The 17,205-nt window shown below is 40.0% G+C and overlaps 1 protein-coding gene across 2 annotated transcripts; it reads right to left on the bottom strand.

Moving 5' to 3' along the window:
* Positions 1–679: 679 nt before the first annotated feature.
* Positions 680–9,766, bottom strand: prpf18 (PRP18 pre-mRNA processing factor 18 homolog (yeast)). Of its 2 annotated transcripts, XM_079567769.1 has the most exons (11): positions 9,609–9,766; positions 8,222–8,299; positions 8,034–8,060; positions 5,569–5,673; positions 5,380–5,493; positions 4,753–4,887; positions 4,403–4,471; positions 3,159–3,299; positions 2,562–2,633; positions 2,326–2,481; positions 680–812 (listed from the first exon to the last, which is right to left on the bottom strand). In XM_079567769.1, exons 1-11 carry the CDS (start codon positions 9,672–9,674, stop codon positions 732–734), a joined length of 1,044 nt encoding a protein of 347 aa, XP_079423895.1. In that variant the 5' UTR covers positions 9,675–9,766; the 3' UTR covers positions 680–731. The 2 variants fall into 2 exon arrangements, with proteins under 2 accessions (XP_079423895.1, XP_079423896.1); XM_079567770.1 differs by lacking the exon at positions 8,034–8,060.
* Positions 9,767–17,205: the final 7,439 nt, after the last annotated feature.

Genomic DNA, 17,205 nt, shown 5'->3' with positions numbered 1-17,205 from the left:
ACACCGCCTGTACTGAACCCCCCAAAAAGTGTCCAGAATGTGAAACTGTTCTGATCTGGGGCCACTTTAACATCCTGAATGACCAGGTTATTCCATTAGTGGATTTCGTCTTCCCTGATGGCACAGGCGTATTCCAAGATGACAATGCGAGGATTGGGGGCTCACGTTGTGAAAGAGTGGATCAGGGACCCGGAAAGGGATCGGACACCATGGAGCTCCAGATCTAAACCCCCACCAGAACCGAGCATTTTTTTTTTTTTGCTGCATTTTCATCCTCAGTTACATCTCCATTTTGTCACTTTTTTTCAAGAAGCTTTTCTTTTTACTGGAAAGAAGGTGCTCATTTGGGATTGTTATACATATATAGTTAACGGACAGATAACTGGCTCCGGCCCCCATTTGAGTGTCATCTGTAAATAATAAGCATTTCCACACTGAAAGTTACAGCTCCATCTAGTGACCACTCCCAAAACAGACAACGGGCTCCACTACAACACATTTTATTTGCTTACAAAGGTGGACTGAAGCATGTCATTTTGAGTGTAATAAAACTTACACGTGCAGATTAGAGCAGTACAAAGTATTCATATCTGTCATTGTTATTCAATATTAAGTGGAAGTCTGAATATGTCAACACTTATCACAAATGGATGCATAACAATTCTATCCAGACATGCTCAAGTCGTTTTTGTGTGATAAAATTAATTAAGTTACAAAAAGGAAAATACATGTTACAAAGCATTGTATTCCACACATTTGGATGGATCTGTTGGGAAGTGCTTCTGGCAGTTGGTCATAAGTCTCTTCAGTCCCTAAAGAGAGAAAAAAAAAAAAAGAATTAAACAAATCTTTAGTGATCCGAGAACAGACTGTTACATATGCAGCGAGTTGATAAATTACAAAAAAAAATTACAATTCTGGACCTGACTTATTTTCGGTTGAATCGTCACATTCACAGATACTAGAATTACATTGTAGTCGTTCATTTGAAATTGGCAAAAAGAACAGGCTGCAGCTCCCAGCATCAACCCCAGTGCTCCCTAAACCAAATAGAGAGTACTGTTTAACGTTTATCAGTAATTAAAAGGCTGGAAATGTGGAGCTTGTCTTTGTTGCTGCACGACAGGGTTAACCATAAGTAAGTAAGTAAGTAAGTAAGTGCTTTATTGTCACTGTACAAGCGCACAACATAATAGTGTCAGGCCGCACTTATTGTTTTTATAAAAAAGAAAAATCAAAATCGAGATCGATCCATATAAAGAAAAATAAAACACATTACATTGGAGAAACAAAACAACAGATACAGAAGTGGCTCTACCAGCGCTGCAGAGAAAGCCACTAAGCCACTATACTATAGTATATATAGTCCTTCGATGACAGTGAGGTCGGTTAACACTTATGGTTAACCGAGTATTAACCACCAAGGGCCTCGGTTAACGATTAATTAATAACTTGAAAACGTGCAGCCCTACCAAGTTTAACAAATTCTGTCCATGTACAGAAATGGAGGTCTGAGATTCAATATTTCTCCCCTGGAGGACGCTAATGCTAATGCTAATGCTAATGAGGCTGAGACATGAGAGGTAACGAGTGATCAGCTGAGAGTAGGGTGACTGAGGTAGGGTGCAGGTTGTGACCGTCTGACAAACCACTTTCTCACATTTAGTCTTGCTGACAATATTTATATATATTTAAATGTAGTCAAAGCAAAGCAGCAACATTTCTACTGTACTGAGCGGCGGTTATAAGAGAATTAACAATGGTGTTCAAGAGGATAGATGAAAACTAGGCTTTTTTTTTTCTTCCCCTGCCCTTGTTGGGACCACAGCCTGATATTAGAGTGAGAGCTTACTGTCTGACCCATCCTTTGGAACAGTAGGTGGCGGTAATGCCCTAACGTTTGGTGGCAAACCGCCGGAATAATCCCTGGATGTCTTATACAGGAGATGTTTATTCACCATCGGTACGGGATCCGGAGACATGAACTCGAGACATTGCGCCAGTCGTACCATTCAAGTCTGTTTGTGCTTCCACAGAAAAGGGATAAATACCCTCTCAGAGCGTCATACTGATACGCAAGAAAACATTCAGTGGCTGAGAGTCTGAGCACCACAGTCAAGGCTATGACAGAGATAGTACGACTGTACAGCTTGACCCAGTATTATAAATAGCGATTTAATGTTATCCTCTAACAGTGATGTCCTGCTCATAACAACAGGTCAGGTCTGAGGAGAGCTAAGGGAAACTTGGAATGATTTAGCCCCCTTTAACAATGGAATAATACCCCCCCTTTTTTAAATGCAGGAAAAGACACTTGTGACTGACCTGAATGTATTTCCTCTGTGTTTCGTCGTTCAGAACGTGAGCCACGTGTTTGGAGAAGATCTTCTCTCGGCCGGTACGAGCGTGGATACCCACCATGGTCACCCCGATGGGCCAGGGAGCGTTTCCGATGGCCATCTGAAGATACGCGTCGTTTGCCTGGAGAGAGACACTCGGTTCACCTCTCAACATTTGTTTATTTACAAAAGGGAAATGCTTTAAGAACAAGTGCAACTTACTTTGACATATTCTCTTTCCAACATGAATTTAATGATATCTGTGATGGACTCTTTGATGTCGGCTGGTAAATTCTGGAAAAGATCATTGCACATTGGGATTATTCTAATGTTGGGCTGCAATTAAACAAAACAGGCTTCAAACAACTGCTATGTTTAGAGACAAACCAAACCGGACTATAGCAAACAATTGAGAACATTCAAAATATCTACTTTTCTTTTTATATAAAACTACCTCTCCAACTTAAGGTGAGACACTGCAGGTGAATAGGGAAAAAAAATAATTGAGGAGGTATCAATTTGAAACTTAAGCTGAACATTACTGATACAAATATGAGAAAAAATTTATTGCAAGTTTTCAGAGTACGCATTAGTGAGTAAATGTGTGAGGGAAAGCCGGGATATCTCCGCCTCACGAGAGACAAAACGTCCTACAATAAGCATTGTACGAGTTTGGTCGGCATGAAAACGAAGATGTTATGGGAGAAAACTAGCCCAAAATCTAAACACTGACCACTGCGTGAAAGACCAGTATGTTCACCTGCCGTGTCCTGCTTGTGATCGTGATTATGAAGGAATAAGGAGCTTTTCCGTGCTTACCTTCTTGCGCAGTTTCCTGAACAGTGGTTTGAGATAGGACTCGGTCTGGGAGTGGGTGGCACTGGCCAGTTTGCCTTGTACACTGCGCTTCACGTGCTCCTCTCTGCTGTTCAAGTCTTTAGCCCAAACGCCCAGAAGGAACTAGAACATAAGGAAACAATGGAGCTTGTCAATATAGCCTATTCTGGGTCGATTCATAACGGGGAGCTTAGAGGTGTTTCAATAACGTGGTGTCCATTCAGTAAAAGATGACTACCTGAGCGTCCCAGATCAGATCAATAAATAAATAAATAGGACTAAGACCATTAAGAGCTTCATAGACCAGTAAAAGCACCACAGGATCTATCCTTAACAGGGAGAGTTTGTTTGCAGAAAATGTTTCTTAAAAGACTTGTAAAACTAATCGTCCCCTGAACTAAAGACCTTTATAGAATTCGAAATGAGGAGGATTTTGATAGGAGTGCTTTGGTGTTTTCTTTTCTTTAACAAGTATTTGCCCCCAAAACAACCAAAGCGCCTTCACAACTAAACCACACCAAATCATTTGACAAAAACTCCCCAAGCTCTTTGGATGTGTTTGAAATGCAAAAATGTTGTGATACATGGATTTGAGTCTGGTCTACAAGAAAAATCAGAGAGGAATTTGCTTTTGAACGACTGCTGTGCTCCATAGTGCTCTAGTTTACAATAATTAGTACCAGTACTTTAACGATACTTGGTTTACGATACCGATACTTTTACCGATACCGATACTAAAATGTGTGTCATCTAAAAAAACAGAACAATGTGTGGAAGATTTGCAAATATACAATATCGGGTTTATAGCAAATGTCAAGAATTGTGTGAAAAATTAGGAATCATTTGCAGAAAAAATGGGGCAGAAATAAGGACAAATTGTGTAAAAGGGGTGATAAAAATATATGAGTAATAAAAAATTGGGAAATTTAGGAATAAATTAGGGCAATAGAAGAAAATAATTTGTAATAAACAAAATGGAAAAATGGGGCAAACAGAGTCGTTTGCTTTAACGCTGTCCCTGGACCAGCAGCATCAAAACTTAAGATTCAAGATTTTTTTTTCTGGTACCTGCTTTTGATACTGGTACTTAACTTACCTAACTTACCTAACCTTTTTTCCCGATACACAAGCCCTAATTATTGCCTACAATGAAATTCTGACCTTAGATCTGACGAAATAATTCATCCGATGGTCACGTCAGTAAAACTTAGATTTGACTTTCTTACTCTCAGAAATTTGTCGATGACATCCTGGTCTCCATGATCATCTCCTCGTCCCAACGTCTTCCCAAGAGCCTTTAACAAAACATCCCATCAGCAAAGCATTCAAGAATAAACAAAGTGAATATTTCATAAATGTTTTCATGGTAAATGTCAAAACTAGCCTCAGTTCAGCTTATTAACAGCTCTGCAGTTGTTTTGTAGGGGTGAGACATCTATTCTTAATTTGAAATAGAGTCGCCTAAAGAAACACCATTCGGCTTACAGAGAAATCCGACTAAAGAATCGACCTATTGCTTAAATGTGGACTCTCTCTAAACTATCTTTCATACTTATAGAGAAATGTGTTCATTTACCACTAGTTCTTCTATGGTGGTGTTTTCCTCGTGCACTTTCAGGTCATGTTGAGCTTCTGTCTCTCCGCCGCCGATCTCATTCAGATACTGTTGGTCGATCTTGTCCATAGCGGCCTTCAGGTCATTCCTCAAACCCTGGACACCGCAAAAACATTGTAATTATTCCTAAAATGGACATATCCTGCATATGGGGCTTACGAGACTAACTTAATCATATTATTTTGGCCTGGGGCACCTCCTGTTGGCAGCAGTGGGAATAACGTTTTTTTTTTTGTCAGGGATACATAATGGTTAACTTTAGGAAATTTACCACATTTGAGAGGGCCTTGCTATTGATTTTACAGGACCTACATTTTTATATCAATATCAGCAAATATTGAATATTGGCCACAGCAGCAATGCAGATATCGGATATGTGTATACAAAATTTCATATCGGACTATCCCTTTTTATTTTCAGTACCTTTGTGAAGAATGAGAAATAATTTGGGGAAAAATAGGGGAACATTAGGAGAAATGATGGCAAAAAAATAAGCTGTCTTTAATGCCGTCTCTGGACCAACAGCTTTAAGACTATCCTTTTTTTCGGTACCTTCTGTAACGTTTTGTTTTTATTACTCAACAGTACCTTGTTCACTTCAGGCGTGAGAATCTCGATCTTTCGGAGCCTTTGAAAGGCGTCATAGTCCGACTCCCCAAACAGCCGAACGGGTTCTCCCCGTTCTCTGAGCCGCCTGATCACCTACAGAGAGAAACAATGATTTACATGTTACAATGTTCTCTCTGCCGTTAGCGTGTTGGTAGCGAGTCGACTCACCTCCTGTCGGGACAGTGTCATGGGCAACTTCTCCTCGGTCAATTCCAACTCTAAAACTGGATTGTTGTTTGAAGTCGATGCCTCTTCTTCCTCTCCATTATCCACCTAAAAACAAACATGTGGAACTAGATTCAATCATTTTTATGAACGTGCTTTTCATTGAAGAAAAAAAAAAAACTCAAATCACTACAATCTGAAATAGAAAAGGCATGAAGCAATTTGGGGTTCTTGCAAAAAAAAAAAAAAACATGCAACAGTTTGATGTGAGCTTCCAGGTCAGATTTGTGTTGAGTGAAGGAGTAAGAAAAAGGTCACTGATAGTGTACGTATGCTTTCTACCCGTCAAAACTAACGCACAGCACTGACTCATGCTTCAAGGTCACATGCACAATGCAGTCAAAAAACACAGTATTTTAGAACAGAAAAACAAATGATCTGAGCAAAGGCTGGTCTTAGTAGGAAGAAATCCACAAACAAAGGAATAGTTCAAAAACAACTCTTAATGCATTCACATAAGATTATTACAGCCTTAAAAAGATACTATAACAAGACAAACGGAGGGTGCTGCTTTCACGTGGATGTTGAGCAGTCCGTGTACACGTTTTCCTCGAGGGTTTCCTCGTGACACCTCGTGTGGATTGGTCAGAGGCTGAGAACATGCTGCATGTTTAGGATTTAACTTTTGATGTCCTCCATCTAACTGAGATTTACTTTTTATGTTAACCTGGTACTCGTCGTACCCCCTGATCAGGGGCTCGGGCTAGGATCAGGGATTGATTAGGTTTAGGAACGGTAAATGTGATGCAAGTTGTGTTTCACTCACACAGATCACACATTTTAAGAAACTAGAAGCTCCCCAGTCAATGTACTAAGATTTGGATATGCATTGTTTAGCACTCGGTTTATGTTTGATCCTCCTGCCACTGCGTGGCGCTCTGTGGGTGTGTTGATGCAATTACCTGCCCTAAAGGGGGAGGACGGGGCACTCGGGTGTTGCAGTGTGGAGGCAAACATCTTTTGACCGTGTCTATGGAGTCTGAAACCTGTGTATTGTGGATGGCTATGAGGTACGCTAATAAACCATTGGAACACAGTATAGTTCCTATTATTTGTTGTGGAAGACACGCGTCCGAGACGCCTAAACACTAGCAAGAGCGGACCTTCGCATAGGGCAATTCCTACATGCATTATTGCTAATAATGGCATAAATTGGTAGCAAACAAGAAGTAAACAAAAGAAGCTAATCACAAGCTAAAAGACAGATGGCTACACCTAGAGGAATGACTTCACAAATGAGATCTTGAAAAACGAGGTTTGTCTACGGTGCAGTGGTATGTTCTTTACGCTATAGTTATCTGAACGGCTTGTGACGTTAACATACCAGACAACTATTTAGTTTGTTGTTTATGCATCATGTAGCTAACCATCGATGTGTTATGTTAGCATACCGTACGCCTATTCAGTATAAGTCGCTCCGTCTTATACTCCGGAGCGACTTATAGTCCGGACAATACGGTAAATTTATAATATGCTCTGAAGGGGACACTTAACTATTGGTCAAAAAAAGCTAACACGTCGCCATTGTGGAAGGAGCCGATATTAGCATTGATGCCACGGTCAATTCTTATTATTTTTTCTCATTTGAAATTCAATTTTGGGGAAAACATTTCCCAGAAGTTGCTTGCAGTGACTCATCATATGCAATGAATTTCCACCAATGAATCGTCTCTTCCATCTCAACTCGTCCCTCCAAAACCCATTTACAAACTCAGAGGGTTTGATCATTAGTCATGACTCATGAGCCACTTCCCAGTTGGAAAGTCAAACTCCAAATATGGACTGCCCAACACCACTTGAAAGAAGCATTTAAACTGAAAAAAAAAAAAGGCATTTCTACTACTGTATGTCAAAATATAATGTACTGCAGTTTCTCTCAAACACCTTTCTTACTCATGACAACTGCTGCTCGACTTCAGGTTGTTTTAGTCTGTATAAGTTTCGCTTAATTCACTTCTAAAGCCATTTAGGAAGAACAATCCAGTCTTTATCTCAACTGAACAGTAGTTAAACGCAAAACATAAAACGTGACAGCAATTCCCAACATGCTTAGCTCGGATAAACACAAACAATTTCATTTTTGCAGTGGGTTAAAAAATCAGCAATAAATCATTAGGTAGATGAGCAATTTAAAATGGTTTGATTTCACTCTACTTTAAATAAAATTGGTGTGAAAAGGGGGAAATCATTTACAGCCATCTTAAATTTCTGCTGGAACTATTATACTGACTTTTGGATTGATTGATGTATGTGAATTAGTTGCAGAATGACACACAATCCCGATTTTCCTCTGCAAAATGCAACAAGTATTTGTCTGCCTCTCACGGGTGACGGGGGAGGACGTGGGAGTTTATTTTAGCACACTGATCTTGGTCTTTGCTCATGCATGGTCACAGTGGAAGCCCTACCTGTCCGTCAGGAGTCTCCCCCTGAACCTAAAGGTGTAGGCAGCGGAGGCAGATGAGGACAAACAGCACAGTGAAACCAGCACAACACATTGTTCAGTACGATTAAATCGTTTGTTGTTCCATCTTCATCACACACTCATGATAATGTGGTCAGAGCTGAAATATAAACAAGTCAAAGCCCACCGCACCTTATATCCAGAGCGTATGAAGTAGTCCTCCTGCTCTTTCTTTGCCAGTTCCGACCGCTTGAAGTACTTTTTGGTGTCCTGCACACAAGTGTCAATATTATAACGTGACAAAATATTAAAGTGACGTACGAATATCTTTTGTAATACAAATACATTAACAAAACAACATTAGAGTCATCTTTTCAGAACAATACAGCCCAAAAGGTTTTTGGACATGTTATAGCGTTCTTCCCTCATCAAAGACAGACCTGGAGTAGTATTTATTTCACTACATTTGTGCAGTTTTGAGTAATCCTCAGGTAATCCTGTTTAATTTAGCCCTTTCTCGTTCTACAGTTTTTAAAGCCCCTAATCCAACTTTACATCGGCTGAAAGTGTGTTCAGGAGGCTCAATGTAAAGTCTGTTTTTAAACATCATATTTATATATATGTCCACTCTCCATTAAGCACTTTTTTTCCCTCTCAGATTTCTGTCTGTGAAATGGCTTTTCAGTGGATAACATTCTGAAAATGATAAAACGCTTGGTCAGACTGATTTTGTCCATGAAGAAAAGGATCACAAATATGTGCAATAATGCTTTAGCAATAAACACAATATTGGTTCTTAAAGGTACAGTGCGTAACATTTGGGACTATACTGTTGCCATCAATACAAAACATGCTCCGAATAACCAGCTCGACGCAGAAAATTGTATTTTCCCCGCAAAGAATGGATTTAGATGAGGACCAAATTTATTTAAATATCAAATTCTGCTGACTTTAGTCACATCTCCATGGAGACGAGCTGGAGACGTATCATGTCTTAGTAGAGGTGAGCCGCTCACAGCAAAAGCACATGTTTATTTGTACATTTATGAAGTATTTTTTCCAATTATGAAAATGTCTGTCATAAAATAAATGCTTGTTTGTCAATTTTATTTATGGGGTAAAATTCTACACGGTGTTGCTTTAACTTTGACACACATGAGCATAAAAACACACCAAGCCCCGACTCTCTACCAAGAATCATTTAGAAAATCTTCTTTTTGGTTTGTTTATTTTATGTAATTATTTTTTCAATCATGCATTTAACGCTTCAGTGCATTGAAAACCTATCCCTTCTTGAATTATTGGAAACATTTTAAGAGGAAAACAATAATATGCCGTGTGGTTTCGGTAGGTCACATAAAAAGATGCATAATTTGACGATGCCACAGACTGAATAAATTATAGAAACACACACTGCAGTTTGAGCAATGAAACTGCATGTACTGTTACAAGAAAATGCACAGAAGGTCTTTAAAATGGTAAACCAAGTAGATTGTTTTGTTTTTCGCATTGTAGACGAAGATACTGGCCTTGTGCAATCTGACCACGGACATAAACAATAATCTTTTGAAGGACTTACATCGACCAGGTTCTTTTCTTCCAGAAGTTTCCTCTTCCTCGCGATCTCCGCTTTAAGTATGTCCATTGTCAGCGTCCGAAAGTCCGTCACTTTTCCACAAAAGTGAAAAGGAGGAGCGCAAGCCAACGACGCCAGCTAAAATGCAGCTAACGGCTAATGCTAATGTTGTCCTCCTTCTAGTCGTTTCCGGTGTTCAGGCTGTGCGCAGGAATGCACAGTGCTGCCCTCTACAGGCAAAACGGAGAGTCACGGAATCATTGACGAGACCAGTGCGTTTTAATATGGTATATCACACAGACATCAATATACAGCTATACATACTCTTATACGTAGCCTAAATAATAGATGAATAAATAGTTCTGGAGACGTATGATGATTTGATTTTTTTTTATTATTGTTTTATTTCCATATCACTGTATTGTTTTAGTTCAAGATAAAAGTGGTTCCAATTTAGCTTATTTTCAGATCATGTAGCTTTATTTTATATTTAGCTTGAACTATTGAGGGTTTTTTTTGACCAGGTAAATGCCAGGGAGAATTGTGTCCCCCTGTCCTATACCTCACCATACTATGAGTTCCAGTAACATCTTCAATGTGTTTAGTCCTTGATGAATAGAGTGACTTGAAAGGAAAAACATCAACACTGATTTACACATCCATCAGTTTTTTTTTTAATTATTATAAAAAAGTGAGACGCAGATGTTGGGGCTGTTTGCGTGTTTGTTGTTGTCTGCTGCTGCAGTGTGAATAGGAAATATAAAGTTGCTCTCTGCTTCATATGCATTGTAGCGGGTCGTCTCATGATCGGAATGTCGGGTTCGAATCCCACCTCCTGAAAGTGCACACTGTCGTTGTGTCCTTGGGCAATACACTTCACCCACCAGTGTCTGTGTATGAATGGGTGAGTAATCCTTGCTGTAAAGAGCTTTGAGTGCCTAATTTTGGTGGAAAAGCGCTATATAAGTCCAGAGACCATATACCATTTACTAAAGTGACGGTGCAAGTGTCGTGTGTGTGCACATCCAATCAGAGAGCATGATTTCTCCTGGTTTAGGTTCATGTGGAGCTGTTTTGGCCCAGATTTGATCTCCATCTATAGGGCTGGTGGGCCCAGTTCCCCGGCCCTGGAAAAGATCAGGCAATACTGGGAGGCAGTGAGTCAGTCATTCCTCCAGACAGATGGCTGGGGGTTTGTCGGTAATTGAGGAAAATGTGAAAACATGTTGAAAAATAAGAAGAAAGGGGGAAAAAGCTAAATCGAAGGAGTTCAACGGCAGACAGAAAGATGCAGCCTATATTTGAACAATGAAAGCTTTAGTTTTGATCATTTAAACAGCATTCTCTCTTGTACTTAAAGTCTCACTTTAAGGAGCAAACATTTAAAATAAATAAAATGTTGGAATATCTCACAGGACATCAGGAAGTGTGCTGTGAAATGACAGCCGAGTGGCTAGCACTATTGGCTCACAGCAGGAAGATCCACAGTTTGATTCCCAGGCAGGTCAGCTGCCTTTCTGGAGTGTGCATGCTCTCTGCTCCATCAACCTAAAACATGCTCAGTAGGAACATCCTGGATCAAGACATGGGTGTTAGGCGCAGAGCAGAGAGCATGCGCATTTCACAGCACACTTCCTGATGTTCTTGGATATATACCAATGTTTTATTTATTTTTAATGTTTGCTCCTTAAAGTGAGACTTAAAGTACAAGAGAGAATGCTGTTTAAATGATCAAAACTAAAGCTTTCATTGTTCAAATATAGGCTACATCTTTATTAGTTTTTTTATTTTAGCTTTTTTCCCCCTTTTCTTCTTCTTTTTCAACACGTTTTCACATTTCCTCAGTGAGCAGACAGTGAACATATATTCGCCACACGGTGACAGTGTTGGCTTTCAAACGGACTCGCGCTCTCCCTCCTTCAGTGACCGTCGCAGAGGAAGCACCAGCGCTAAAACTCTACTCATTCTTCAAAAACAGCACTTATTTAAAAAAGCCACATCTCTGCAATTATAGGTGTTTGTTTTCCAAATGCTCTCCAACATGAGCCACAAGCAAACAGGTCATTTTGGAAAATACGATCTATTTATGAAGACAGACTGATCTATCCATGGTTTATATATGGTCATATTTGATGCTGTTCAAACGCATATTTCATTGCTTCATTGCTTTCATTGCTTTCATAAAACAGAGGAAAGAGAATTGGACAAAACGGGAAACAGAAAAATGTGGTGAATTTCAGCCAAAACTGCAACTGAACATGTTTTAGACACAGATTTTGGTAATTTTGCTGAACTTATACAGTAAAAAACGTTGAGCAATGTCATCATTTTCCAACAGATTTAGATTTAATGCCAGTTTGAATCTAATTTATGCTTTTTAATGACAGCTAAGGCCTTGATTTTGGCAGAATTAATTTAATGACCTTTAATGCTTTTCAATGGCCTGGGGAAACCTTGCACATAAACCGCTCAATAATCCTAAAAGCTACACTTAGCCACCCAGCGGTTACATTTTACATTATTGTTCATGTATTAATGAGGCAAGACAAAAGGGAAATGTATTTGAGTCATATCTGATTGTTTAATGCAGTAACTGTCAGGGCTCCATGGCTCTAAATAAATCCATGTACATCTCCACATGAAGTGCCCCCTGTACTGCCCCCACGGTGGGGGTGCACACACAGACGCCCGGGGTTATTGACGACGCTTCAGCGCCCTGACACACAGACAGGAAGTCAGTGTCACATGACTGAGGTATTGGCACCTGCTCCCCTCACAGGCCTGTGTGCTGCCAAAGTAAACACACTGCAGGGTCTCTACACGCCGCTGTTTAACGCCATTATCGTCTCTGAATACCACATTTCTAATGCCACATGTGCAAAACATCTGGAAGATTGGGAAACATTCAAACAGGGGATTGAAGGACAGTTTGATTTCCGAATCCAAACTGGACACAACGGGATCCTTTGAGAAAGAGATCGTTTCTGTCAGAACTGCAGCTGAATTAGTTTGAGACCACTGTCTTTGTGTTTGTGTGTCGTTAAAATAGCCGAGATTCTGACTCAACGGTAAATAATATATTTTCAAATAAATTTTGATTTGAGTCCAATTCATGGCGACACACTGCAGGGAAACTTTTGCTTTTTACTGATATGAATATCAGGAAAAATGCTCAACATTTCCTATATTTTCAGCAACGAAATCGATCAAGCCAGGTTTAAATGTATGCTTTTGTTTTGGGTATGAGTTACAAGGACTTTTTCAAAGGGGATTTTTAGATATCTTGTTTAATAAGCTGTTGTTTTTATTTTAGTGAAAAAATATGTAACAATTGAAATTTCACCTTGCTTTTTGAAATTCAAAACTCAATAAATCAGGTTAGGAATTGGATATTAAAAATATATTTAAAAAAAAAACAACAACTCACAATATTGTTCAGTCCAGTAGGATCTACTGAAGTGGAGCTATGTGTCACAGCAATGTGAGAAAAATGCAATTTGAGAAAATGGCCTTGAAATATATCTATGGAGAAACATTGGATAATTTAACTTTTTCCAGGTGAAACATTTTGCCTGTAGTGTCTCCCCACGTTTAAGGCCTTCATTTTGGCATGATTAACTGAATGATTTGTAATCTTTTGAGCAGCCTGTGTATGTCCACAGCCCTGTGCTCACTGAGGGAGAACAGTAATCCCAGGTGTAAAAGTATTCACCCACTGATATAAATGAGCTCACGACAGTGTTCCACAGGTTTAACAAGCCAAGCCGGCCTGTGGTGCGTGTGCTCTTTGTCTTATTTGTTTTGAAATATTGTAAGTCAACTTGTCCAGCTCTACAGACAGTCATCACAGAGTGCTCTTCATGGTAATGCAAACACGATAAAGATGCAAAGTGGATTCATCTCTTTGTAATTGTAAAGGCTATTTCCAGTCTATGCACTGCTATCACTGTGCTGTTCATTACGGGGAGATACTTCTTCTGTTTACAGCTTTTCAGACAGTTTTCTCTATTAACACATACACTTTTAAAACCTTCACAATAAGCTGTTTAAATATTGCACGGATTCAATGTTTCTCCACAGATAAACATGGGAAACACATCACCGTACGGCACAAAATAAACTTTCAAAGACATTCAAACTAGACTTCACAGTTTTCAGTTATAGCTACATTTACTCCTACATTAATGTCATATCTCCAAATTCCCCTGCAGTGTCTCAGTCAGACACACTTTCAAGCCGTTCGTTTCTATGACAAACCTCTTCCAAACACCATTCAGTGCTATACGCTCTTTTTATTCATTCATACTGAATTGAAGAGTATAATAATGGAGGCTAAAAACATTCTTTTGGCATCTCAGGATTGATGTTTATTTCATTTATTTAGTTGACAGGAACATAAGAAGTGTGTTTCACAGACCAGAGTGAAGCTCATTTCCACAGCGCACAAGGAGCGTTCTACTAAAGTCCACACACAATATAAAATACAGATAAACACTTCACAGGCATCGACAAGCAGAACCTCAACAACAGGCCAAATACAATACAGTAACAAGGCTCATTATTTACAATATCAAGTTCAGTTTAAACTGTAGCAAAGTGCTGGACTCACTTAGTAACAAAGAGTTCCACGTCCTAACTTTGACAGAGAAGCTTCTGTCCAAAAGTTCAGGACCTCAGGTTCTCAGCACGCTCTCCTGGAGGAGGCTTGTTGTTCTAAATCCTGCTTCTTCACATAATTTCACAAATATTCTCAGGGCTGTGGGGCCAAACCATGAAGATTTTATTTATCACTAAACTGAAATTCAAAAAACACAGGCCAAACTCATGTCACAAAGACAAGTATTTCAATATATTGTAAAAATGCATAGTAAATAAAATAAACAGAGTGTGTTGAAGAGAAAACCCAGAGTGCAGCTGGTGGCTGACTGGTTAAGGCTGCTGCACATATACAGTTTGTGGTATTTGTATTTTACCTCTATAGATCACTACAAATACTAAAGACAACACTGAATCCTGAGTTTCCAAACCCGTACTGTATCCACTGGGCTCGGCTTCACCTGGTGCTGCAGGTGGAGCTGATGGAAGGGAGGGGAGAGAGTTCAGTTGCTCTAAAAAAAAACACTTACGCTCTGGCATATGTTACGTTTTGGATAATCAGATTTCTGAAGTGAATATAAACACATCAGATCTGATTATTGGGTTATTTGTCCTGTTAATGCAGTTGAGTGAATCCACGGCGTGGTCGTGATGAGCGCAGGACGACCAGGTCCAGGGATGGAGGATGGGCTTTACAAATACAGGTTCTTGTTTCATCTGTGACACGAAACCCAAGAAATACAACTTGGATCACTTCATCAGTAGAAGAAGAAACAACCAAATTGAACAGGAAGAATTATGCACAACTGTGTGAATGAAATACTACATTTGAGCCACAGACAAATGAATAGACTAATATTAATTAGTATTAAAACAAGGTGTTTGAAGAATGCACTGATTGAACCTTTTTCGATAGAATAGGTGAAGCAAGAGCGCTAGCCCCTCAGTGTGAGCAGTAGATCAAAAAACACAATGAACTACCAAGTGACGGTTGAGGGTCAAACAGACAATAACAAGAGTCGCAGAACTGAGGAATCTTTTTGCTGCAAATCTTTCCGCTGTGACGGAAGCAGAAAGTATTGCAAACTTAGACAAAGTAACTATAGAGCCTCTCACTTGCTCCTCTAATGGCGCTGACGCGATTATCCCTAGAACTCCCTGCGTGACAATTATGACTCTCACTCCGGACCGGCGTCACACCAACGCCCCGCTCCCTAAAGTGTCAGCGCTAATAACGCTTCCCTCTCTGTCAGGGCAGAAATACAGACTGGTGTTCTATCTAAAACACTAATGCCCCCCCTCACTCACCGACCCCCCCCCTCTCCTCTGTCCTACCCCCTGCTCCGCTGGGGCTGTGTGTTGGGTGACAGTGGTAGCCTCAGGGGCCATGGGTGCTGTTGACAGACTGGAAGGGGGTGAAGATTTGAAGGGGAGTCAGTCAGACTGACACACACACATATACACACAGACCCATCTCCAGAACGCGGGGACATATAGTGGAAGTTTTAGGTGACGAGCTGACAGAGAGTAAAGGGAGGGACGGAGTGAGTGTGAGCAGCGTGTGGGAGAGTGGGAGAGTGGAGTGCTGGACTGGGGAGAGCAGAGAAGAAAAGAACCACCACAGCATGAACTTAACCTCCAGAGTGAGGAGCCTGTAGTGCCCAGACTCAAATGGTTTACTGAAATAAAAGTACAGATACATGAACCGTATAAAAGTAAGTCCAATGTTCTTTAAATCAGTACTTTATTTAATTTTTTTGATACACATTTGCATTTGATTCTATCTATGCAAATAACATGCTACACTAATACAAATATTGACTATGGCAAAAGCCGAGTTTTAGTCGAACAAAATCAACAATTGTAGCAATGTAGAGCAAAGTAAATGTAATGTCCAGACAAATGTAATGTCTATAAGTAAATGTAATGTCCAGACAAATGTAATGTCTATAAGTAAATGTAATGTCCAGACAAATGTAATGTCTATAAGTAAATGTAATGTCCAGACAAATGTAATGTCTATAAGTAAATGTAGTGTCCAGACAAATGTAATGTCTATAAGTAAATGTAATGTCCAGACAAATGTAATGTCTAAGTAAATGTAGTGAGGTGGGAAAAAAAAAAAACAGTGGAAGAAACAATAAACCTTGGGAGAAACAAAATGCAAGGTAACAGTATTCCTCAAAACCTTTACATAAGTAAAGTAAAAGTACCTAAACTTTGCATTTTTACTTTTGGACAGAACTACAAGAGAAACCAAAACATGTTTCATTGTTTTCTACTGAGAGGGGGGGCCTGGACCAAACACCTGTAAACATTAGAGTTCCTCCAGGTCTACAAACCCTCCATCGTGCAGTATTTCTGCTCAAAACCATGACCTTCCCAAATGATTAATGTGCACTATTGGCCTCTAGTCAGTCTTGTATTGTACAACACCTCACTTGTGTTGCGTGGGTCAGAGAGGTGATGAGTGCCGCAGATTAAAAACAAAACCCTCTACATCTGAGGCAGTGAGTCATTGCAAAGCACAAGTCTGGAGCATTCCCTTCATGATTTCTATTGGGAGTCTATGTGGCCGCGCAGTGCGTACATCACCATTCCCCCCTATCTAATTCCATTAATGTGATCCCCTGTCCATCCGCTGACGTCTTAATAGCCCTTATTTGTGGCTTCCTTCAAATAAAGCCCGCGCGCTAAATTGCAGTCCGCAGAAATCGAGATATAAACGCCGCCCTGCATTACTGTATAATATCCCTCCCTTTAATTAACTGAAAGCCGTGCAGACATTTATTGGATTGCCAGTTACTTGTTAATGGCCATAAATTACCGCGCCACAAAAGAATGATTGCTTATTTTACATCAATAATTTGTGGACCTTTAGCTAACGGTGCTTCATTAGGACTTCTGCGGGGACTGTCGTGGGGAATGAGGAGATGTGATGGAGGAGAGCGAGGATGGGAAGCGACGGAAGGTTCTGCTCTCTGCGGTGGAAAATGTACGGCAG

This window comes from Gobius niger, assembly GCF_951799975.1.
Source record: "Gobius niger genome assembly, chromosome: 12".
In the NCBI taxonomy this organism is placed as follows: Eukaryota; Metazoa; Chordata; class Actinopteri; order Gobiiformes; family Gobiidae; genus Gobius; species Gobius niger.
Note: the sequence above shows the minus strand (reverse complement) of the source record. Positions and strands in the feature narration are given on the sequence as shown.